This window comes from Mus pahari, chromosome 7 (assembly GCF_900095145.1).
Source record: "Mus pahari chromosome 7, PAHARI_EIJ_v1.1, whole genome shotgun sequence".
NCBI classification, from domain to species: domain Eukaryota; kingdom Metazoa; phylum Chordata; class Mammalia; order Rodentia; family Muridae; genus Mus; species Mus pahari.
In genome coordinates this window covers 75887231-75913209 of record NC_034596.1, presented here as the reverse complement: position 1 = coordinate 75913209, position 25979 = coordinate 75887231, and the positions used below count along the sequence as shown (strand labels likewise).

At 49.4% G+C, this 25979-nt stretch overlaps 1 protein-coding gene across 1 annotated transcript in view; it reads right to left on the bottom strand.

The window, feature by feature from the left end:
• The window catches only part of Plekhd1 (pleckstrin homology and coiled-coil domain containing D1), a 31462-nt gene extending 5938 nt beyond the window's left edge, over positions 1–25524 (bottom strand). Inside the window, exons 1-7 of the mRNA XM_021202425.1 lie at positions 25099–25524; positions 12729–12822; positions 12267–12356; positions 11940–12016; positions 11124–11215; positions 10120–10172; positions 457–551 (exon numbers count right to left, since the gene is read on the bottom strand). Coding sequence (XP_021058084.1) covers positions 457–551; positions 10120–10172; positions 11124–11215; positions 11940–12016; positions 12267–12356; positions 12729–12822; positions 25099–25247 — 650 coding nt within the window. The 5' untranslated portion in view covers positions 25248–25524. The remainder of the gene's footprint in view (positions 1–456; positions 552–10119; positions 10173–11123; positions 11216–11939; positions 12017–12266; positions 12357–12728; positions 12823–25098) is intronic.
• Between the last annotated feature and the right edge of the window lie 455 nt (positions 25525–25979).

Genomic DNA, 25979 nt, shown 5'->3' with positions numbered 1-25979 from the left:
AAGATCCCAATGTGTCGTTAACTAAAATGTGGAAGGACTCCAGGAGAGATGAAGAGCGTTGGGAATCTTTGCAGGCAGCAGTTCTAGGTCAGGGCAGCTTGTTGCCAGTAGCCTGGGTAAAGGACTTTCACAAAGATGGGAGGGGTTAGCTCCATGGACAAGGCTGGCCCATGTCTCATAATCTTGCTCACACCATTGCCAGAGATCATTATCAATGAGCAGAAATGACCCACTGATGAGGCCCAATATTCTTCTGGGTATACTCAAGGCCCAGAGCATTGGGAAGACCAGGCCATAAGTGGTCCCTGGTAAAAGCCTATCTGTATGAACATCAGTCTGCCAGGGCCAGGGTCAGGGCATTCTCTTTGTTCCCCTTCCCAGAACCAGGGCATCCCCCCTCTTACCCCTTCCAGGGCCAGGGCACCACCCATTGCCCCTCCCAGGGCCTGCCATCACCTCTTGATCTGCTCCTGCTCCACTCTCAGCTCTTGCACCACCTCCTCAAACTGCTGTTTCTCGGCCTCCAGCACTTGGTTCAGGCGCTCAAGCTCCTGAAGCAAAAGGGAGAAGAGAAACGTCACAGCAGGCACAGAGCCCCTAGGCTCCCTTCACTAGTCCAGGGGATCCTCAAGTCTGGATTTGGCTCAGTCTAGGTCATTAAAGCCAAACTGTGCGAACTGAAGAGTCCAGGCTCCACTCGGTGGTGCAGTATCAACTAGCCCAAGAATGTGATGGACCTGGCCCATGAAAATCGTTGGGTTAGACATGATCTCAGTGTGAGCTCCAGGACAGCCAGAGCTATACAGAGAAACCCTGTCTCGAAAGAAACAAAACAAAAACAAACAAACAAACAAAAGATACAAAGACACGATCTCAGTAAAGATCCTCTGGCAGAGATGACCAATTCTAGATGTCGTCCTTCTGGGCAACTCTAGGGACTAACACCTAAAGGTGAGGTGGTCTTGCCTCAAGAGTGGAACACAGACAGACAGACAGACAGACAGACAGACAGATGCTGATAACAAAAACGTGGAGTCTATATTTCCAGGACATTGAACGGCATCAGGTAAACTATCTAAAACAAGCTATTCCCAACCCAAGAGTCAGAGTTAAGGTGTTCTTTATCTCAAGGCTGATGTGAGTCAGGTCTACAGCTTCCCTCAAATGTCAGGTGGCTGAGGACAGGCCCCAAGGGGCCAAACCAGTCCCTTTAGGGAAGCCAGACTGCCTGAATGCTCCCCACAGCAGGTTGGAGCCTCTGGGCTAGGGGGTCCTATTCTCCCCGGGGGTCAGGAGAGGTGGGATTAGGGATCAGCTACCTGAAGTTTGGCTCAGTGTTTTTATGTCAACTACTTTGTTTCTGTGTGTTTTATGTTGTGGTAACATTGTTTCTGCGTCTGCTTTTCACTTTCCAGTTCCGGGTGACTCCCTAATCACCTGAGGGCTTTGTTCTCAAGCATAATGGAGCCCTTGCACCGGAGTGGCCCTGCCTACGGACAGTGGTTGCCGCTGGCTTTGAAGAGATACAGAGAGGAATAAATTCTAGAGGGAAGAGTCTGGTTTCAATTCCCACTCCTAGGTTTCCTACCCCAAAAAGTTACCTCTCATCTAATCAGTAAAGATTAGATCAGGAAAGGCACAAACTGCTTCTGTTTGTTAAATGTACTCAGCACCTCGGCTGCTCCCTGGAGTTCTGATGCGCCTGGGCACATGTGTGGCTACAGTACACTAAATTTAGGGGGCTGAGCTCATGACAGTGGCTGAAGCTGATAGAAAATGAGCAGATATCTTTTAAAAAGGCAGTGTGTGATGGGCTCTGGTCCCTTACCCCTGGCACAGGTATGGGTCCCTGGGTCTCCGGGAATGAGGACACATGAGCCAGAGCTCCAGTCAGCCGAAGAGCAGTGTGGGAAAACACATTTGTGCTGTTAAAAGCCATGGGCATATGGGGGCTTTGGGTTACTGCAAAAGTCATGACCTAGCCTATATCATCTATATTTGATGTGTCTTATATAGACAAAATATAAATAAGATCAAATTTGTATTCTTGCACACACCCCTCTTTACAATTGAAGACAACTTCAGACCAAAAAAAAAAAAAAAAAAAACCAGAGTATGAAGCTCTGCTTTAATATGCATGGTGTTGCGGGTGCTGACTGCCTCTCTGGCCCCAGAGTCAACAAACTTGAGAGGTTCTCCTCTGGCAGTGTTTGTCTGCTATCAGTTTGTCAGCAAGAGCTGTTGAGAGGCCCATAGAGCTTACTAGTCACAAGGACCCGAGCCCCAGGATGGCTCTCACAGGTCCCATGCTCACCCAGGACTCCACAGAGGACTCCACGCACAGCCCTGCTTCACCTCCCTGCAAAGCTCCCCAGCACTGCAGCTCGAAGTCGCCCCCCCCCCCTGCTCACTTCCATTGCCCTGGAATAACCACACTGGAATAGCTTTGGTTGAACTGTCAGTCAGTGTCTGAAACTCAGGCCTTCCCTCCCTGCGACTCAAGCTCCTCGGGATACCAGCAGATGCCAGGCTGTGCTTCCAAAAACCTAAAAGGGAAACATAGCAGGGCAATTAAAAACAGCCCAGCCATTTGACATTTTCTCCACTCGGTGGTCCTAAACATATGAGATAAGATGTTTCTGCTTGTGTCAATGAGTAGCTGTACCCAAGGAAGCACTTGCTGCTGCCTCAAAGGGGCCAGGAGACTGGGTGTGATGGACCAGAGCCCTCCAGGGCCAAAGCAACTCTAAAGGAAGTTCAGTCTTCTCTGGATGCTTAAATCCCTTAATGGTTTTCTGCAAGCAGGCGGCCAAGCACAGCTTACGTGACTCTCAGGGTAGAAAAATCAGAAAATCAGAAAAGTTTCAGCTTTTAAGCAACCAACAAAAAGCACCCCCACCCCACCCCACCCACCCACACCCCAGCACCAGCTCTGGGTCTCAGTCTCTGAAAACCACAGACACAGGAGCATTGGCGAATGATGGAGAAATTTTGTGGAACTCTTCACACAGACCTGACCATTCGATCAATGGGTCTCTGCTCCTATCCCCGTTCCTCAAGTCACCTCTGACGGATCCCTCTCTCCAGCAGCTACATCACTCCTGATCTTTATCACGCTTTCTTCCAGGTTCTAAATCTCTGAGACCTGTGGATCCCAGACCACATAACAAGAGCTAGCAGGCAGCTCTGAGGCAAGCAGAAGACCGGCAGGGCCAAGGGCAGTGGGCGGCACCAGGGCATTCCAGGCTATTCTCCGTGCTCTTGGAGAAGCAAGCAACGCCTGTGGCCCACCAGTTCTATTTCAGGCCAAATCTGCCTCCCTGTCAACTTCCCTCACCAAATCCAATTTCTCCCTGGGCCATCAAACGAGGCTAATTTCTTTTCCCTTCATCTATGTAAGAGAAAGAAAGAAAAAAAAAAAAGTTTCTTCCCAAGTTTCCTATCCTCTAAGCTAAGCACAACTTGTTTGCCACGCTTCACAGATCATGATTTCTTGTCCTCAATAAAACTAATTATACTCATAAAAGGAATGCATTGAGATGGGAAGACTTAGTACGGAGAAGATTCTTTGCAAGCCATTACAGGCTCAATGCAATTCCGGGAAATGGCCCGGCGAGAGGTTTTTTCCCCTTAAAGTTCTATTCATTCATGCTACATCTATTTACCAAGTGCATAGTATGTTCCAAGCACCTGCTGGGCTCTGCACAGAGGACCTGGAGCTGTTCTCACAGAGCCTGTGGTCTATAGTGTAGCTACTAGAAAAACCCAGACCAGGCTTTTACATCAAATGCAGGAATCCAGTATGCTAAAACCATGAGGCATATCAGAGGGCAGTACAGAACAAGAGACATGTCCTGCAGGACAGGGACCCAGTTCGGGGTCAAGCTGTCCTGGGTGGGGATCAAGTTCTCCTGGGTGGAAGTAGAGAACTCCTCGGAGGTGGGAAGACGGGCCATCAGTTGACCACTGAGCTGAGAGACAAAGGAAGAACAGGTACCTGGGTTGGAGATTTAGTTCCATGGCTTGCCTAGTAAGTACAAAGCCCCGGGTTAAGTCCTCAGCACTGAAAACCAGCAAGCAACCAAAAATAAATAAATGGAAGAAAGAAGAAAGAACATTTCAGATAGAAGGAACAGCACCCACAAAGTCCCTGTGGAAACCCACTGCCTGGAAGAACCAAGTCATGCTTGTATGAGACATGAGAGCAACCTTGATGGGTAAGAGGCTGGGGTCAGAGAAGCAGAAAGGCTGAGAAAGGAGGCACCATGCCCACGTAGGGCCTCTGGCTTAGGTGAGGATCTTGTGGGTTTTCTTTTTCCTGAACAAGAAGCAAAGAATATGTGTCAGTTGGTTGGCTGTTGGAGTCTCACACTGACCACGCCCCCCCCCCCCCCCACCATCCCAGCCCAGCCTCAAATTCAGCCTTCCAGTCTCTGCCCGCTGAACGCTGGGATTGCAGCTTCACAACAGTGGCAGCAAAAGATCTGAAAGCAGAAGGTTGCTGGCAGCCATCATGATCTGTTTTCCCTGGAAACACTGAGTTGGCTGCAGTGTGGAGGAGAAAACAGAGGGGCAGAAAGAGTTTAAGGACCCCAGGCAGGAAGACACAGCCCCTTGGGTAAGGCCTGGTAGCTGTGGGACTTGGGAGTGGGGTGGATAAGAGAGGAAGGACAGGGTAAAGCAAGCCCCCTAAGTTTCTGACCTACACAAGCCTTGGGTGGTACATCCCCCGAGATGGGTATGTGAGAAGACGGCCAGCCCTTCTAGAAAGGCAGGACACCGTGACCTCAGACAAAACGTGCTCTCAGTATCTTCGGATGTCTGGGTGGGGGTGTGAAGTCAGTCACTGAGTACCAGAGGATAGGGAGGCAACAGAAAGAAGGGACTAGAAGTGTCACCCTGGGAGTCATTGGCACATAAATAGCAAACTGAAGTTAGGGATTGTCATCTAGACAGTAAGATCTAGAGCAGAGAGAAGAGGGGGAGGTTCAAGTTCTACCTGAATCAAGGCAGCATTGTTTTGTCGACTTTGTTCACACAGACTGCTTACAGGGTAATATGTGCTTACCAAGCACCTTCCAGGCCGGGCATGGTGGTACGTGCTTTTAATCTTAGCCCTCAGAAGACAGAGACAAGGAGGTCTCTGTGAGTCAGAGGCCAGCCTCCTCTACATAGGGAATTTCAGGCCAGCCAAGGCTACAAAGACAGACCCTGTCTCAGACCAAGGTGTAATACACATTTTGAAGAGATTATCAGAACCAGAGTCAGATGGTGGCCCTGTTAAAAATGATCAGGCCAGGAATTAAAAACAAAACAAAAAATAAATAAATAAACTCAATTGTGGGTTATATGCTAAAGGCTTTTTTTTTTTTTTTTTTAGGTTTTTCGAGACAGGGTTTCTCTGTGTAGCCCTGGCTGTCCTGGAACTCACTTTGTAGACCAGGCTGGCCTCGAACTCAGAAATCTGCCTGCCTCTGCCTCCCAAGTGCTGGGATTAAAGGCATGCGCCACCACGCCCGGCGCTAAAGGCTTTAATGGAAAAAATAAACATGTAAAAATAGATAACTGGGAGCTGGTGAGATGGCTCAGTGGGTAAGGGCACCCGACTGCTCTTCCAAAGGTCTGGAGTTCAAATCCCAGCAACCACATGGTGGCTCATAACCATCTGTAACAAGACCTGACGCCCTCTTCTGGAGGAAGACAGCTACAGTGTACTTACATATAATAAATAAATAAATCTTAAAAGAAAAATAGATAACTAATATATGTGGGGAGATGCGAATTACACACACACAAACACACGCACATAAACACACACACATAAACACACCACACACACACACACACACACACATAAACACACCACACACACACACACACACACACACACACACACACACACCAAATGCAAAATTCAAAACACAAGACAACTGGGCAATAGCCAAGTGGGATGGTGTGCTCTTGTAGTCCCAAGGAGACAAGGAGAATCAGGAGTTCAAGGCTGCTTTAAACTACACAGCACCCTGCTTCACAAAGCAAAGAAACCAACCAACCAACCAACCAACAAAACCAAGCAGAACAACAAAGCCACGCTATGAACAGAATGTCTTTGCTAAGAGCCGCTTCCAAATCCACCAGAGAGCTTGCCCTTCACCTCTTCCTATGTGTGGAGACACAGAGTACACAGTGACCTGGCAGCTGTCTGCACACCAACAGAAGAGACCTCAGAATACAGCGTGCCTTTCTGACAACTTCATCTTGAATATTCTACTCTCCAGAACTCTGAGAAATCAATTGCTCTCGTTGAAGGCACTTGGCCTGATTTTGTCATGGTAGATCAAATTGACTAGTATCTATAACCCATACCACCCAACTCAACGATGACATAGTCCACATTATCCACAAGCTTGACTAAAACATTCACCAATATAGGCTGGACTCTGCAGGAGGAGACACACCTTTACAGGTTTAAAAGAGTAGAAATCACAGAACATTTGCTTTTAGTAATGAAACATACCACAAACGAATAACAAAACAGCAGCAGGAAAATCCACACAGAGACTGGAGGTTTAAAAATACATTTATGGGGCTGGAGAGATGGCTCAGTGGTTAAGAGCACTGATTGCTTTTCCAGAGGTCCTGAGTTCAATTCCCAGCAACCACATGCTGGCCACAACCATCTGTACTGGGATCTGATGCCCTCTTCTAGTGTGTCTGAAAACAGCTACAGTGAACTCACATACGTAAAATAAATAAATCTTTTTTTTTTTTTTTTTGGTTTTTCCAGACAGCGTTTCTCTGTGTAGCCCTGGCTGTCCTGGAACTCACTTTGTAGATCAGGCTTGCCTCAAACTCAGAAATTCACCTGCCTCTGCCTCCCACGTGCTGGGATTAAAAATAAATCTTAAAAAAAAAATACATTTCTGACTAGCATGGACCAAAGAAGTGATTTCAAGTCTAAAAAATAAAAAATAACATTCTTTGTTATTTGTTCAAATGAACAGTATCTATCTACACCAAAGAAATTATCTATGAATATGTATAGTAACTTCATTCATAACTGCCAAAACTTGGAACAACCCAGAGATCCTTGAGTAGGAAAATAGATAAACTGAGGTTTATACCCAGATAATGAATTTATTCAACTATGAAAAGAAACTGGTATTCAAGCCATACAACAAACAGCGCAGTGGATGTTTAGATGCACCTTACAGAGTGTAAGACATTGATCTGAAAGTGTATGTGGTATATGATTTCAACCCCATGACATTCTGGAAAATGCAAAACTTCGGAGATAGTAAAAGGTCGGTGATTGTGGTTGCTACGTTAGTCGGTCAGTAGGAGAGATGATACATGAAACACAGGATTTTTAAGGCAGTGAAACTATTCTTTGTGATATCACAATGGTGAATTAGTGGCATTTCACATTTGTCAAAATCTATGGCATGTGCTACACTAAGAGCGAAGGCGGATGGCCCTGGCAGACGTGCCCAGGTAGCTCTCTCTGCATTCTCGACTCATGCTCAGAGTCCCAGACTCTTCCTGACACATGGAAAATGCCATTGGTCCATCATCACATGGTGTGTTTCCCTGAATTCTAGTCCACTCAGCCTCTTGGCAACCCAGAAGAAGGTGAGATGAGGAATTTGAAGTCTATAGGAATCAAATGACATCCACATCATCAGGGCTGAAGCTGAGATTCCACCGGGGCCCTGGGTGCAGATTCTGAGGTTCCCTATGGGTCAAGGTTATTTCTCCAGAAACCTCACACATCATTATAAGAATCACCTTGTCTCTGGGATACAGTATTTTTTCTATGTGGCCTGAATCCCTCTGCCAACCTCTGATCTAGAATAGGATAGGGAAGGCATTGGAGACAAACATGCCTACATGCCTACCCTATGGCTAAGGAAATGAAGGGAGAAAAACACTTAGAGTGGTTCTGTGTGGTCGTTCCAGGAGCAGGATTGGGACTCTGTTTCTGGTCAAATCACTGACAGGCGGTGTGAACCTGGTGTGGTTCTCTTCCTGCGCGGATGCTCCGAGCAGCCTCCACCACATTAACAGCTGGGCTTGCACCTTATTTGGATTCCATAGCTGCCAGCGTCCCACTTCAGTAGGTGGCATTAAGCGAGGCCTGAGTGCCCTGGGTCTCCACTGCCCTAATTTCCAAGCTAAGACCTAGATAGTGTGTCTAAATTTTCCTCGGGACGATTGCTGCCCCAGATTCAACCTCTGTTGGCTAAACCTCCTCTCCCTGTTGGGGGCTGTGTCTCCCACTCCAACCCATGCTGAGCCTCCCAGATCATTTGTCTTTAAGGTTTCTGACAACATACCAAAGTCTTGCTCTAAATGCACAGGATACTGTGGAGAAAAGGCCAAAACTCTAACAGGATCTAGATGCCAGGAGTGTGGAGACTTTAGAGCTCAAACTCTGGGCTAAGAGAGGCACAGCATCGTCACGAGGCCCGTCTAGGGGTCCTACTCCCTTATCTGCCCTTCCTGGATTCCAGGCACACGTGATGCACAGGCATGCATGCAGGCAAAACACTGGTACCCATAAAATACTTTTTAAAGATACTAAACCCCAATTTCAACCCCACATCTCCAAATTAATATCTTTAATCTTGTTTTTCTTTTATTTGTAATCAATGAAAAGAGTCTAGATCAGTGGTTCTCAACCTGTCTAATGCTGCAACCCTTTAATACAGTTCCTCATGCTGTGGTAACCTCCAGCCATAGAAGTATTTTGTTGTTACTTCATAACTGAAGTTTTGCTTCTGTTATGAATCGTAATGTAAACCTCTGAACTGCAGGCTAGCTGATATCCACAAGTTGAGAACTGCTGCTGTCTAACTGGAAGGATAAACTAGCTCAGGAGGGAAGATTTTTGGAAGAAAAATAAAAGCAGATTATTCTAGTGGTTTGAAATTAAGTCATAATGTAAGCTGCAAGAATCAAGTCAGCTCAGCCTTGATTTCTCCCACAGTTACCATCTCTCATCTTAAGCTGGATGCCATGTCGGGACATGGAGGGTTTGGGGTCCACAGGAGAGGTGTGTTTCCTGACTTTGGGGCATGTTTTAGAGCCCCATCAGGGGAGGATGGGGAAGGCACTGAGTTCCTGAACTGAGTTACAGTAGGGCACTGGACTACGGCGGATGACCTCAGCCCTGTGGCTGTCCTGAGGGAGGACAATGAAAGTGACAAAGCTAAAGGACATGGATTGGGTCAGTCTCCTATCTGCAGGCCCCTCTGAGCACCACTCATCAAAGCCAGACCTCACCCATGCAGGCATGGCCAATAATTAATAATAGCATGAGCACAGGGCTAAGAGAAGCAGCTAGTTGCCAAGCACCCAATGTGCACATGGTGCACACCCAGCGTGTCAAACGCTTTCAGTGTAATGTCTCTCTTAATCTCTATAATTTCCCTTAAAGGGAGGGGCCTTATTATTTTCCTCACTTTTTGGGGTAAGAATACTGACATTCCGAGAGGTTAGGTAACTTGTCGGGGGATCATACATTTAGAAGAGCTAAGGTCAAATACAAACACAGGCAGTCTCCCTCCAGGTCTCTTTCCCTCCCTCTGCTCACAACCTGCCCTGCCCTCCTGCCCTGCAGGTGTGGGAACGAAGCAGATTCCAAAGGCTCAAATGCGACAAGAGTCCCCTTGGCCTTCAGGCTGACTTAAGCCTGTGCTGAGACTCCACAAGGCTTGTATTGTCCATGCCAAAAGGGATAGATCTCTGAAGTCATCAAACTCCATCACCCTTATGGACCAGAAGTGTCCCCCCATTCCCCTAAGCCCCCTACACCCACACCCGTGGATAAACTGAGGTCATTGCAACCTCTGTGGATATCAGCAAGCCGCTCATGAAATGTTTGTCTCTAAGATGTGTTTCCTGAGGTTTCACAGGAGGAAAAAAAAAACTCTTCCCACTGAGATGCTACACCAAGGTGCAGACACTGTCACCTTAGTGCCCTCATTGCTCTATCCTTCTCAAGTCTCTTGGGCAAGTTTCTGGATCCCCAGTCCCCCCCACCCCCCAGATCCCTTAATGCCAGCTGTGTCTGGGGGGCAGGGCTGAGTCTTTCTGCACATCCACGCATGCACTTACCTCTCTCTGCTCCCTCTGAAGGCACAGTTCTTCTGTCTCCTCCATCAGCTTGTCTGCCAAAGCAAACACACACATACCCACTCTGAAAACTGCTCAGAGGCTTGGGGACAAGTGTCTTCGGTGGCCTCTGTCACCTGTGCCATCTCCTTGGAAGAGCCACACCTAGCCTGGGGTTGGGTTCTGCTCTGCTGAACTAAAGCTGTCTCACTGGTCCAAACTGCCTTTCAAGCCATCTTCCTTGTTCCTGTGCTTTTAAGGATCCACAGAGGACTTGCACACGGAGGTGCAGGTGGGACTTTGCAGCCTGTGCCTCTGCAGTCTCCTGCTACAGAGCTAGTGCCTGGTTAGTCTTGGAGAGCATATTCCTGTCAAGGGAGAGGTGCCTAGAGCAGGCAGAGAGGAGCCAGGGTCTCAGATGTCTCAGCAGGCTCCCAGGAAGGGGATCAGCCCACTCTCTCCCAACTAGAGGGCATTCAGCAGACCATTAGGGCACGGGACCTGGGCACGGGGACTGGATCCTTGTAGATAGGTTCAAATGGGTCTGGTGAGGAGAGGAGAGGCAGGTGGAGGATCTGGAGCTCAGGCAGGATACTATTTGGTTTTTTTTCCATTTCTAGATCTTTCAACTGAAGACCTGACACAGGCACACACCCAGGCCTTTTTCCCTTTAAGCTGATCTCTACCCCACCTCTAACACCCGAGGTCATGTTGGTCTCTTCTTTAAGAAGAAGGAAATCGAAGCTTATAGAGACAGAGTGGCTAATTCATCCACACAACAAACAGGTAGATGACAGGGCTAAAGCCCAGGTTTTGGCCACTTTTGTGTCCTGCTTCTAGCTCCGTGGCCAAAAGGACATTTATCACACCGTTAAGTTTTCTAGGGGACAAGCTCCCTCCCAAGTCCCAGAGAGAACTCCCACACCACTCTCACCAGGTCCCTCCCTGGCTGTCACTCAGGTCCCCAAGTGCCACCATCAAGAAACTTCAGATTCCAGTTCACCAACCTAAATATTCCTGCTTTTCCTTAGCCAGCTGCAGCCCCTGTGCCTCCAGACTTTTGATCATAGCTTCCCCTAGCTGGGCATTTTTCCAGGTCCTGGAGAGGAAAAGCAGATGGGAGAGAGGAAATGAGGAAACATACAAACAGTTAAACCAGAAGGAAGACCCAAGGAGTAGGAGACTGTACATTTTCTGTGCTAGCCCCGCCCCGTGCTCTACAGAATCTCAGCTCAGTCTGGCACCCAGGGCTCTGGGCACGCCACCAGCATTGATCAGTTACAGTAACTGGAAGCTGAGGTTGCAAAGTGGGCCACCAGGACAGAGCCAAGAGCACTCACGGAGGAGGGGATGGGCCTGCTTCCCTAGGGACCTTCTACATCACTGCATGCATGCCTACCCCCTGGTGCAAGGCTGGGTACTCGGTGATACTGGTTAGGTTAGAAGTATGTACTGGCTTGAATGGGCACAGGCTGTGTTGGTCAGGTGGTGTCTGGGACCTGTGCTATGATGTGTAAACACCATCTCTGGACCTTGCCAGGGTTCAGTACAGGTACTGTACTGAGGTACTGAATTATGAGAAACCATGCTGGATACCTTCCCAAGAGTTGGAAGCAAATGGTGTCCACATCTGCCACCTGTCATTGAGGACACCGTCCCAAATTCACCACTTAGGGGACCCTCACAGATGCTCTACAGCCCGGGTTGTCTCCTCCCACACACCCCGGGCAGCTCCCACAACCCTGTCTCAGGACCCGGCAGAGAGGCAGGTGGACCGGGCCAGCCTTGCGCAGCCGGCCCCTCAGATGCTGGCAGACACTTACACCTTCCCAGACTCCTGCAACATCTCCAGCCATTGTGTCTGCTCAAACTCAGACTCAGCAGCCAACAAGACATTCCCCTGCCAAGAAAAGGAGTCAGAGTGAGAGGTATCAGAGAAGGGGGGGAGGGGAGGGGAAGGGGGGAAAGGGAGAGGGAGAGAGAAGGGGAGGGGGAGGGGGAGGGAGAGAGAGGTGATTTCTTCTCTTCCCACCCCTCCTTCCACAGGCCCTCACAACCCTCTCAGGCTGTCACAGAGGGCTGCTCCCAGGGGACCAAGAAGCTGCTGCTTTGTCCTGTGGAGTCTGGGCTCTGGGAGGGTCCTCACTCACATGGAAGTCCTGGTGTGAGATCTTCATGGCATAGGGCATACTGGGCTCTTCTCTGGCCTCCACCAGGCAGCCACCCAGTGGGATGACACCCTGAAGAACAAAGCAGAGGAGGCAGCTCCCACCCTACCCAGCTCACACCATGGAAGAGTCCCAGGAACCTCCTGGAGAAAGCCCAGGGCTTCACCAGGGGCCTCAGGCTGGACCGCATCTCAGGATTATGCCATGAAAGCTAGGACTGGCTTCCAGAAATAAAAAGAGCTGCAACAGACTCTGTGACTCAGGATGTGTGTGTGGAGGGAAGGACCCAGCCCAGAGGCTGGAGGGAGGGGGGGTGTCCTGAGTCCCGAGAGAATTTGTTCTCCAGATTCTAAACTAAATCAAGACAACAGAGAGTTCTCTACCACCCCCCAAATGTCCCCCAGTGGCCCCCTCCCCCTCCAGCCTGGAAAGGTACCTCCTCACCTTAGGATGAATATTGAAGTATTTGTTGGTTTCAAAGCTCTTTCTCTCACTCTCAGAGTAGTAAAGCAGAAAGCTTTCTTTGATGATGAAAAACCTACGGGAAGGCATGAGAAAAACGGAAAGAGCTTGAGAGTCAGCAGCAGGCCCCACGCTCTTCCATGGAAGGTGACAGGCTGCTGTGGCTCTGTGCTGGTCTCATCCCTGCCCTCACCCTTGGAGGTCTCAGATGGCCTCCTGTTCAGGCAGTGAAGGAGGAGACCCATGACTGGCTTCCCAGATGGCCCTCTTCTGCACAGCAGAAACCTGTTGTCCTTCATCCCCCCAACTATCAGCTCCAGCCATGTGGGAACTCCTCCAGGTCTGGACAGAGGATTGGCATTCTAGATGGGTGTGATGGCGTAATCAAGTGGGATTGCTGTCAACTGCTAAGGTCTGCAGTTCTGGTACCCCAAGGCGATATCTGGCTCAGAGTACTCACATCCTTGCTGGGACTCAAGTCTAAGCCATGGTACTTTCTGGTTACTAGGGGAGGCAAATCCTCAATGCCAACAAGTCCTTGGCTTACCTTGAGGACTCTTACAGAACTAACAGCAGAAGCTTTAAGAAACCAAGTGTCCTCCAGGGGGAGCCCCAATTAGGCTTCAACGCTCCTGAGACTCAAAGACTCTAGAGTTCTCTCTCTTCCAGGGACACTGCTGAAATGTGACCTGAAAAGGAGCTGGAGGGATCCTGAGTTGTTGAGTGTGTGTGTGTGTGTGTGTGTGTGTGTGTGTGTGTGTGTACATACAAGGGAAAGTTCAGAGCAACAACATGTTCGGACCTTCTAGGATAGACTCACGGTGGCCAACAGTGGGACTTTCTTACCTGCTTAGCATTCTGTGAAATGACACAGGCAACTTGATACAGGCCATGGCAGGCAGGCGCATTTGCACCATAAAAATCAAATACTGCAGAACTACCCCAAGAGCCTGCTTTTAAACCATCTGCTGGACCTTCTTGTGAGAAGCTTGAAAAAAAACGTGAGTAACATCAAAAACTCACAGGATCCCTCTAGGTCCCCCAGCTACATGATTGTCCCTGCCACCATAGCTGCTCTGGGGTAGAGAGGACGGGTAACCTGAGTGGCTACAGCCTCTGCTCCCTCTCCAGAGGGAACTGAAGCTCGGCTTTGTCGTTTGGTATGAGTTCTATGATTTTTGTCTCCCCCCACTTTTTTTGGAGGGGGGTTGTCTTTTGCCCTGGCTGGTCTTGAACTCATAGACTTGAACAGTCTCTCTCATCTCAATCTCCTGAGCTGCCGACGCTACACACCTGTACCACCATGGCCACCTTCAACTCATTTTCTGTATTCCTGCCAACCCTCTACTAGCCACAGAACAAATGCAGCCCTCGTGGACCCTGTGTTTGGGTTCTTGCACTTAGCACTCAATACCCATTGCCGCAATGTGTGCTTCTTTATCCAGAGGGGGCCACTGGGTTCCTGAAGGGTGGGGCCATGCCACATCAGTCCCTGGAGAAAGGCAGATATCTCCTGACAGTTGCAAAAGAACATCACAGGGTGGGTAAAAGCTCAGACCTCTCATTTTCCAGCTTGGGGATGGGGAGTTTAGGTAAGGACACTCATCTCCCTGAGCCTTAGTCTCTGCAGCACAGAAGTGATGGCCCCGACATTAGGGGGTGGCCTTGTAGACTGAATGGGGCCGTAGTTATAACCTAGCCTGTGTGTGAAGGACCCAGGGTGGGGTGGAATGTCCTATAGTCTGGTAAGCAGGAAAGACGGTCAAACTGAACAGAGTTGACTCCCCACCCCAACAGTAGTGCCTCATGAACCCCTTAATATCTGGACACTGGATTCTTAGGAGGTAACAATGGTTAAGTGAGCTAATAATTAGACAGGACCATGATCTAATGGAGCTGTGGTTTTCTAATTGAGGATCCTGAGCTGGGGTTGGGGGTGTCATTATTGGTAGAATGCTTGCCTAGCATGCACAGAGAAATCTGTAGTATGACATAAAGTAGGTATTGTAGCACATTCCCATAACTCCAAATATCCAGGAAGCAGAAACAAGTTCAAAGTCATTGTGGTGGTTTGTATATGCTTGGCCCAGGGAGTGATAGTATTAGGAGGTGTGGCCTTGTTGAAGTAGGTGTGTCACTGTGGCTGTGGGCTTAAGACCCTCATTTTAGTTGCCTGGAAGTCAGTCTTCCACTAGCAGCCTTCAGATGAAGGTGTAGAACTCTCAGCTTCTCCTGTACCATGCCTGCCTGGATGCTGCCATACTCCCCACCTTGATGATAATGGACTGAACCTCTGAACTTGTAAGCCAGCCCCAATTAAATGTTGTCCTTCATAAGACTTGTCTTGGTCATGGTATCTGTTCACAGCAGTAAAACCCTAAGACAGTCATCCTCAGCTATGTAATGAGGTCAAAGCTAGTCCAGCCATGAGCCTCACTAGCAGCAAATGCCTTTATAATCTCAGCATCTGAGGGGCTGAGATACAAAGGCTACGTGTCTGAGGTCACCCTGAGCTACACAGAGGCCCCTGTGTCAAAAGAATAAGAGGAGGTAATCTTTGAAGAGAGGGCAGGTACCTCAGACACAGAGCCCACCAGTACCAAGGTCCTGGGTTGAGAATGTAGCGGGTTCTAAAAAGAACCAGAAGACTGAAGCAAGACTCCGATCCCTGGATCCGGACTGCACAGGCCTCCCTGGCTTCTGTCATAGCAATGATGGCGGCGTTTACATTCTCTGAGCCCTTACCACCCCAACCAACCAGACTTGCTTCTGTTAATACATTTAACACTCACTGTCACCCTGCCAGGCAGATGCTCCTGAACTTTCTATGTAAGGAAATGGAGGCAAGAGATGGCATGAGGAGCTGGGACTACTTGGTAGCAACTGGCTTTCTCTCAGAGTAAGAGGGCCCTGGGAGGGCTTTGAGTGGGACTGACATGGGTAGCTCTGGCTGCTGCATGGGCAACAGAGTGTCCTGACATAGGCGGGGGATCTGCTAAAAGCTATTGCCACCTATCACTGGGGGCAAGAGATCTGGAGAGTGGATAGAGGTATGTAGAGCTCCCAGTGTCTCCCCAGTATGCAGAATGTCCCCCAAGGCCAATCCCCTCATAAAGCCAGCACAGGAAGACAGAGGAGACACTCCAGATAGCTTCTGCTCCGTGGTGGCCACCCTTGTGCAGGCTGAGAGTCACCACGGACTGCCACATGAGCCATACCTGGCACAGACCTGGAGGCGGAGGCCAAGCTCCTAACCACCACGGTTCATCTGACAAGATCTTTGGTTATCAAAATGTGTTGGTGGTGGCCACTCTGACACTTTTTAGCTTCTGCTCTGTAGCTGGGGCCCTTGAACATCTACATCAGATTGCAAAGGGGGCCATTCCTCCTCCTATACTGTCCTCCAGAGTCCCCATGTGGAACTTGAGGATGATAATAAGCAATGCAATCTCTCATGCCTGGGCGGGAAAGGAGTCTGAGCTTGTGAAGACTTAGCTCATAGCACTCAGGAAAGGGTTGTGACTATTCTGATCACTGTCACTCCTTACCGTTAAGTTCAGCATCCATGCTGTCACCCTGCCCTCTTCTCGTTTGTACTCACACGGCAGCTGCTGAGAACATGGCTGCTGCCCAGCTGGCTGGCTGCCTGCTTTCCAAATATGTATACAGCCTTGTCCTCCGATCCAGAAGTTTTACTATACTACTAGCTACTATTAGCTTTTGCTTTTAGCCCCCCTGGGTTATGGGAAGCCTGGAGTATGTGCACGGTAAAGGTTTCATTCAGCCCTGGCTGGCTCCTCTCTACTACTATGACGACGACGACGACGACGACGACGACGACGACTACTACTACTACTACTATTAATTTATCTATTTTAAGACAGTGCCTCAGGTGGCCTAGGGTGATCTCAAACTCCCTACGTAGCTGAGGCTGACATTGAACCTCTGATCTTCCTGCCTCCTTCACCTCCTGAGTGCTGTGATTACAGGCATGAGTCACCATGCTTGGTTTACGGAATGCTAAGAATTGAACCCAGGCCTTTATGCACGCTAGACAAGCAGTGAATCATAGCCTCAGCCCCTGCTCTGGTATTTCTACCTCCACATGAAAGAACCTTTGCTACACATACTTCTTTCTTGCTTGCTTGCTTTCTTTCTTTCTTGCTTTCTATTGGATTTTTTTGTTGTGTTATGGTTTGTTTGTTTGTTTGTTTGTTTGTTGAGACAGCATTTCTCTGCATAGCTAGCCCTGGCTGTCCTAAAACTCATTTTGTAGACCAGGCTGGTCTCGAGCTCACAAAGATCCACCTCCTGAGTGCTGGGATCAAAGGCATGCGTCACCATGCCCAACTATACTTTATTGACATTTTCTTATTTAAATGACCCTAAGTGATGGATGGGTTTTTCTGTTTGTCTCATTCTTTTTCTTTTTCCTAGCACAGTGGTAAGGAAATGGAACCACATCTAGATTAAGCAATTACTAAGTGGTAAAGCCAGAGAGCTCTGCTGACAAGGCCCAGGTTCTCAGCTGCCTGTACACTGTGATGCTAGCACGCTCACTATCACCCCAGATGCTTGGCTTCCTTGAGCTGGTCACTGTGGAACGGCTGTGGGTGAGAAAGCTGCTAAGGAGGTAGTTTACCTGGTCTAGGCAGGTACTGTGCTGGGCCCTGCCAGCTTGGTGAACCCCTGCCCTCAAGGAACTTATGAGAGCACGGGGAAAGAAATATGTTTTAGAAATCAAGCTCCTGCTAGGCGTGGTGGCAAATGCCTTTAATCCCAGCACTTGGGAGGCAGAGGCAGGTGGATTTCTGAGTTTGAGGCCAGCCTGGTCTACAGAGTGAGTTTCAGGACAGCCAGGGCTACACAGAGAAACCCTGTCTCGAAAAACAAAAAACAAAACAAAAACAAAAACAAAACCATAAAAAAGAAATCAAGCTCCCTCTTTGCAGCAGGCCCTGTTTGAGTCGCAGCAGTTGGCGTTGTAATACACTCGCTGCTTAACCGAGGTAGATGAGGGAGCTGGCCTGCAGAGACATTAATAACATGCCCCAGATCACACAGCGGGTGGTGAACGGGGAAGCTAGAAATGCACAGCATTAGGATATAGGGTGACACTGTCAGCCATGAGGGTACACAGTAACACAGAGAGCACCAGGAAAACGCTGTGGCCCTGTGAAGCACTGGGATATCTTACTGTGACATTATAACCCATCGAGGTACATTACAATGCCACACAGTGCACAACCACTACGAAGCCCCAGGACACATAGCAATGAGGGACGTTTGTGTGAAGAGCAGAAGTATGGCCCACAAGGCGACAAATTGGCTTAAGGTCTGACCAAGGTCTGCGAGGAGGTTCTAAGTGAACAGGGTTTTGTTTGTTTTAAGATTTATTTATTTATTATGTATAAGTACACTGTAACTGTCTTCAGACACACCAGAAGAGGGCATCAGATCCCATTACAGATGGTTGTGAGCCACCACGTGGTTGCTGGAATTTGAACTCCGGACCTCTGGAAGAGCAGTCAGTGCTCTTAACCGCTGAGCCACCTCTCTAGCCTCAGGGTTTTTAAAGAATAAGAAATGTCTTAAGAAGTTGGGAGGTGGTAGAAGAGGAAGAGATGTTTTCTAGATGGAGAAGGACATGTGTAGAGAACAGTGGGCTCAAGGTTATCAGAATATTCCTGGTGTTATCTACAGATAAGTTATGTGTGAAAGGGGTGGCCAGGGTATGGGAGAAGGGCAGGAGAGAGCACAGGTTTGTGAGCAGGGCCTGAGAGCAGGCAGCCCAACCCATGCCTCCCCCACACCTTACAGAGACATCAAACAGGTACTGGGAGGTCCTAGAGTTAGAGGGGTGGCCTTGAGGAGGTCACAGCCAAGCAAAGGGTGAACCAGAGCTATCAGAAGGTAAATATTAGCAGGGCATGCTGAAGAGTTAGACCAGGGCAGGATGGCCTAAGTCTCATGACACGGTGGCCAGGGTTTCAGCTTGGGTGACAAAATGGATACAGGTGTCACCTAACATGGTAGTGTGGCTTCCCTGCACCCCGTGCTCTGAATATAATAAGGGCCCAGCCAGAGCTTACCGGCTAACACCGGTCTCATGAGATATCTAGTGAAGGCAGAGGAAAATGTTGTTCAGAGCACCGATGCAGTGTAACACCAAGAAGGCCTTGTTAAAGGACTAGCCAGGGGCTGGGAAGATGGCTCAGTGGTTAGGGGTGATGGCTACTCTTCCAGAGGACGGGGTTCAGTTCCCAGTACATACATAACAGCTCATAACCATCTGTAATTCCAGTTCTATAAGACCTGATTCCCACTATGGCCTCCATGAGCACTGCATATACATGATGTACAGGCAGAACACCAATATACATAAAACAAAGATAAAAAAAAAAAACTCAAGAAAAACAACAGAGCTAACATCAACACCACACCAGTCAGTCTGGTCTACTGAGATCTTCAATGTTTGTGGATGTAGACGGTGGAGGTAGGGGTGGGGTGGGGAGAAATTGGAAGTTGGGGACATCCTGGAGGGCAGAAAGGAAGAGTTATGACAGGTGAGTGCCAAGAGAGGTCTCAGGAACATGCATGAGTTTGGGCCAAAAGTGGCATTGCACACACATAATGTGATAGTTTGTATACAAGTGGCCCAGTAAGTGGCACTATTAGGAGGTATGGCCTTCTTGGAGTAGGTATCCTTGCCCTAGCTGCCTGGAAGCCAGTATTCTGCTAGCAGCCTTCACATGAAGATATAAAACTCTCAGCTCTGCTTGCACCATGCCTGCCTGGATGCTGCCATGCTCCCACCTTGATAATAATGGACTGAACTTCTGAAAGTGTAAGCCAGCCCCAATTAAATGTTATTCTTATAAAACTTGCCATGGTCATGGTGTCTCTTCGCAGCAGTAAAACTCTAGCCAAGACAGAAGTTGGTATCAGGAGTGGAGTATTGCTGTGAGAGGCCTGACCATGCTTTTGCTTTTTTTTTTTTGGGGGGGGGAGGGAAGAATGTAGATTTGGGGACTTTGGATTTGGAAAGCCATGGAATGATTTAAGTGGGGCTTAATGGGCTATTCTAGAAGGAATTTGGAAGACTGCTGCTGTGAGTGATTTGAACTTTGCTGACCTAGCCCAAGAGGTTTCAGTGGAGAAGAATTTCAGTGTGGCCTAGAGACTGTTTTTGTGGTATTTTGGTGGAGAATGTGGCTACTTTTTGGACTTGTCTGAAGGGTCTGCCTGAGGCTAAGGTGAAGAGACTCAGATTAACTGCACTGACAAAAGAAGTCTTAGAAACACCCATTATAGACTTTATTCTCTGGTTAAATCTCAGGAAGAACATTTTAAACAAGCATAGAAAGCTGAGAAAGGGAAAATATAAAATATATGGTTCAAGCATTAAAGGGGCAACAGGAAGTGAAATGGAGCTGAATCCTATGTTCAAGGATATTAAATTGAATTAAGGGAGTAGTGACCTTGGGTGAAGATCCCACCAATCTAAGTTTAGGTCTAGGCATGGTAGTACAAATCCTAATCCCAGGAGGCAAAGGCAAGCAGATCTTCGAGTTCAAGAACAGCCTAGAGCATTTTTTTCTTTTTTGGGGGGGAGGGGGGAGGGGGGTTCAAGACAGGGTTTCTCTGTATAGCCCTGGATGTCCTAGAACTCACTCTGTAGACCAGGCTGGCCTTGAACTCAGAAATCCGCCTGCCTCTGCCTCCCAAATGCTGGGATTAAAGGCGTGCACCACCACTGCCCAGCGGTGGACCATATCTTTAATCGAAGTGCTTAGAAGGCAGCCATGCAAAGCTCTAAGTTCAAAATCAGTCTACATAGCAAGTTCCAGGACAGCCAAGCTTAGTCACTGAAGGAGTTGGAAAACAGAAAGCTGGTAATAATGTAATAGAACAAGAGGGCTGTGTTCCAGCCCCAGCAAGCAGCAAAACTTGGCAGCTTTGGCCATGTGGCTCTGGCTTTCCAGAATAGAAGGAACTACTGGGACAATTGATGCTGGTTAGCTGGAGCTAAGAAAGTAGTGGTGGTTAAGAAGAGACCAGTATCCTGGCTGGGCGTGGTGGCGCACGCCTTTAATCCCAGCACTTGGGAGGCAGAGGCAGGCGATTTCTGAGTTCAAGGCCAGCCTGATCTACAGAGTGAGTTCCAGGACAGCCAGGGCTACACAGAGAAACCCTGTCTCAGGGAAAAAAAAAAAAAAAAAAAAANAAGAGACCAGTATCACTGAGGTGAAATCTTCTGGGAAGTGTTTCTGAGCGCACAAAGAAGCTGTGTTCCAGAGATATCCTAGGTTGTACCTCCTGCAGCAGCTGGACTTGTTGATGTGTAACAGTCACCCAGGTGGTGCTGGTTTTGAAGGCATCATGAAGAGCAGCTGAGGCTTGGCACTGTGAGAGGCCATGGAAGGCCATTGGTGAAGGTGCAGCCTCAGTTGTAATTGATGCCCCAGGACTGAAGGGGTCATGCAAAAGAAGTTCAGGCTTGAAGAGAGCCAATGAGAGGCTATTGGTGAAGCTTAGTTACAGGGGAAGCGTATTGGAGATGCCAGTACCATGTGATGATCACCAAGAACATCAGCAGCAGTGGAGTGGATCACCCTGAGCTTAGAGTACTGCAGAGGGCAGAGCTGAAGAAGTGACGCCAGCCCTTTGGAGGAGCCCAGAAGATCATGTGTGGATCCCAGACATTGAAATAAGAAGCTGTACTGAAGTTGCCTTGGAGACCCCACGATTTTCGAAATGCCAGAGCTATGGGTTATCTGCTGAGGAAAGCTGTTAACAGGGAGTGGAACCAGCCCTGAAGAAAGAAGTTTGTTGCAGTGAACAAAGATGAAAAAGGAGCTGGAGATCTGAAGGCTGCTTTGACATCAGCCATGGAGATGCAGAGTTTGGAGTTTGCCCAGCAGATTTCCTGTCTTGCTTTGGGGATTACAGCTAAGTGATCTCAGAAGAGGTGAACTTGGGACTTTCAACATTGTGGAGACTGCTGTAGACTATGGGGACGTTGGAAGTTGGAATAAGTGTACTTTTTTATTATGCTATGACTAGGTATGGTCCCCATATACTCATGTTTTTGAAGAAGCCTATGGGGGCCAGGGAGTGGAATGTGATGGTTTATATATGCTTAGCCCAGTAAGTGGCACTATTAGGAGGTGTGGCCTTCTTGGAGTAGGTATCCTTGTCCTACTTGCTTGGAAGCTAGTATTCTGCTAGCAGTCTTCAGATGAAGATATAGAATTCTCATCTCTGCCTGCACCATGCCTGCCTAGATGCTGCCATGCTCCTACCTTGATGATAACAGACTGAACCTCTGAACAAGCCAGCCCCAATTAAATGATGTCCTTTATAAGACTTGGTTTAGTCATGCTGTCTCTTCACAGCAGTAAAGCCCTAACAAGACACATGATATCCACAGAAACAAGCATAGATGCAAATTATAAAAAAAAAAAATAAACAAAATCTAAAATCACACACAAAAACTGAAAAAAAAAAAAAAAAGTGTCAAATAAAACAGGCTCCTGAAACAGAGTCCACCTGAAGGAGCTTGCCCTCCCATGATGCCCCTCAGCCTCCGAGTTGTCATCTTTCCCTTACTTGTGGCTTGCTCTGCCCACAAAGACCATGTGTGAGAGATTGAAGGTATTAGGCAGTGGAGAAGGCTAGGCTGGGGGCAGGGAGACTGAGGAATGGGCCAACTTCCACCTAAATTATACATCACCTAACAGCAGGATACCTCCTGGGGATTAGTGAGGACAAGATGCAAGATTTAGATTTCTGTGGGATTTGATCTTGGAGCCAAAGTTACCTCACTCTCCAGAGGGCAGCGGGAACCTACCCATGTACAGATGGGTGTATAGGGTATGGATTCCCAGCAAGAATAGTGAGCTGAGTCTCAGAAGGGCATCCCATCTAACTCTTGCGGACCCTGGCTGAAGCCAAGACCATTCCCCATCCCCTCCTTCCTTTCAGAGGGCTCAGGTCTTTGTGTTTGTGTTTATGCTACCCCAGAGGAAGAAAAGGTCAATTTACCCTCTAGACCTCTCTCAAAATACTCTTTTCACTCTTAATGAACACTTTTGAGTCCCTTCCCTCCTTTTGCCCACAGGAAGGTAAGCTAACAATGAGAGCATCTTCCTACCGCTGTTTGGGAAAGGTGAGGGCAGAGGTGGTGGGGTACAGGGAGCTCTGGCTAAGACAGACCTGAGGAGGAGAGTTTTAAAGAAGTCAGCCAGCCGCAGCCAGTTCCAGCCTGCCCAGTGGTTATTTATGCAGCATGGAGCCTTTCCAGACCTCTTCTCCTCAGCTGCCCAGTAGGGCATTGATTTCTCTAATGGCAAGCCTCTGCAGTGGAGGGCACTGGCTGCTCTGTCCCAAGCCTTCCTGTGGTCACTAATTATCTGAGGTCCAGAGACTGCACTTCACAAACGGGAAGGTGGGGCTCAGAGGCCCTACTGGGCAGCAAGAGGAGGCTCTGTACCCAGACTTTCTGACTGGCTGTTGCTGACTCAAGGGGAAACCATGTGTTGGGGTTGGAGGATGGGGACCGTATCCTCCCAGAGGAGGGGCCGTGAACAAAAACCTAGAGCGGGCAGGTAAGAGGTTTTCTGAGACCCAGAAGAGAGAGTCTGTACAGGGAGCTCTGGAGACAGAGGTGACAGCCTCTTTCAGAGGACACAGAGCTAACTTGGCCCTGCATTTACAGTTTTGACCTTGACTGACTGGTTTGTTTTGGGCAGCTGTGGGAACTGCTGTTGGAAACTTAGGGTCCCAACTCCCCTGTCCCGTACCTTCAGTGGAAAAGGGAGCCAGGAGACTCAGCCTGAGGGGTCCAAGGCACCTACCACATACCGGATGCAATCGGGTGAAGATGCCTGGCAGGATAGTCTTAAATTAAATGAGGACTCAGAAGAGTACTTGGGATAGAGTCAGACCCAATGAAGAGAGATGGTTGCCTGCAGTAGTGCCCAGGATATTCTGCTGGGAGTCTACAATAGCCCCTCCCCTCCCTGCACTCACCACACACACACACACACACACACACACACACACAAGTGGCAGAGACAGGATGCTCTTGGCCCTCAGTGGCTGCCATCCAGACAGTTGAGCCCTGTGAGTCTCTCATAGTACCTTCACAGTGCTCAGAGCCTTCACTTAAAACATCAGAGTTAAACTCAACTTGGGAGGCACTCAAGGGGGCCTGTATCCCATTAAGTCCCCAAGAGAAATCAGGCAGAAGTAATAAAAGTGTACGAAACCGGCTCTGTAAAACATGAGATCCCATCCACACCTCCATTTGTCCTGAGGTCTTACAGGAATGTTAAATTATTCATCAAAATGGATCAGAACTAACCACTACCACATGCACGTGATCTGCAGCCCTGAAAACATCAGAGGCCTTCAGACTCAGGGGGTGGGAGGGAGAAGGGGGCTGTGCTTCCAAGAATGTTCATATACCCTCCAGGGAGGGACCAGGACGAAGTCTGAGTCTTCTAGACACCGCAGGAAATCTTTGTTGACTTGATGATGAAAGCTGTGTAGAAAATGGCCCAGTGCACTTGCAGTCAGCTTGGTGAGGGTTCCTGCAAGCCCAGGTCTGGGAGTGCCCCTTCTCCCAACACTTGTCATGGTCATAGAAAGCCCTGTTGGCATCTGGGCTTTCCTTTGGAGTTGGGGCAGAGACCTGGTGCTGATAATAGGGCAAGGATTGTTCTGTCTCCCCAATACCTTCCCAAACATCAGTCCTTTGGACAGGACCAATATAGCCTCTCTCCCACTCCAACTTCAGTGATGTCAGGGCACAGTTTCCAACACAACTCCTTAGAGAAGGTTTGTGATTCTCCTCTCTCCTGAGTCCTTCAGACCACGGCCGTGGTCTGGCTTGCTCAAATACTGTGTAAGGTTGAGGATGCGTGAAAGGATAGAGTGAGGCGCCCATTTCCCAGCCCACTTAAATCCTCGACCAAGGGATGGAATTGGCTGTGGAGGTCTCTGGAGAATCTCCGGTTGGGATGTGATTTCTCCTTCTGCAGACTGGCCCAACCTAACCTCAATCTCTAGCCCACATGCAACCTCGCCACTTGGGACTCGAGACTTAGTTCATTCCACAGAGAATTCCCGGCAACTACCAGCTATTCTAGCTCTAGCGACCAATTAAAGGCGCATCTTCCAGGTGGGGGTCAGCATAGAGAGAAACTGGTTGGGCAGGTCAAGGTCACAGCGGAAGGCTGAGGCAGGGCGGTGACTAGATGAGTGGGAGGGGTCCTGAGGCTTAGGGCTCCCTCCGGGGGTGGGGAGGGGAGGGGAGGTCTCCCAGAATGCCGGGGACACAACTCACCGCCGGGACCATTTGGCCGATGATCTCCCGAACGGCCGCTTCCACAGAACCCCGTAGAGTTGCACTTTGGTGCTGATGTCCAGCGCGTCCGCGTCGGCCTGCTCCAGGGACGGCGATGGCGACACGGAGTTGGACTTGGATGTGAACATCGTATCTCGAAGACTGTGCCCTGGCCGGGCCCACTCCCTTCGTGGGACTGGAAGGGACAGGGAGGACAGTGGGAAGCAGTGGGCACGGCGAGTGCAGGCAGCTGGGGACGCCGTCGGGGCGCGTATCCGGACGAGCGGAGCGGTGAGCGGAGGGGCACGGGAAGCTTAGCCAGCGGCTGGGGCGAAGCTCCGGAGCGCCGCTGGCCGGGAGGGAACTCCGCGGGGAGGGCAGCTCCGCCGCAGGCTCGCAGCATCCCCCCCTCCTCCCCTCCCGTGCCGGCAGCCTCAATTCTGGTGGCCTGGATTGGCTGGGAGTGGCAGGTGAGCCGCTCAGGCCGGCAGCTAGCGCCAATCAGGGTTGGCGCCCGCTGCAGGAACTAGCTCAGTGAGTCTGCAGGGTCCTGGTCGGTCACTCGGCCCGAGATTTGGCCATTTCACCTCCCCACCCCCACTCAGGCGCCCCAACGCTCCCCCAGTTCCTTGTGGTCCGGCCTGCCTACATCAAAACGCTGGCCAGGTAAGGTCAGTGATGGGCAGGAGTCACTCGGCTGCCACCTGCTCGCCTCTGGGCGTGGGAGTGGTGTTAGGGAACTGCGCTTGCCATTCCAACTCCGGCTTTAAATGTCTCGACTAGCCGTTGGATCGTGTTTTTCTCACCAGTAAAGCGGAGACGCTCCTGCCTCTTGGGGGGGGGGGTAGGCCGGTGGTCAGGTAAGACTTCGGTAAGTGCCC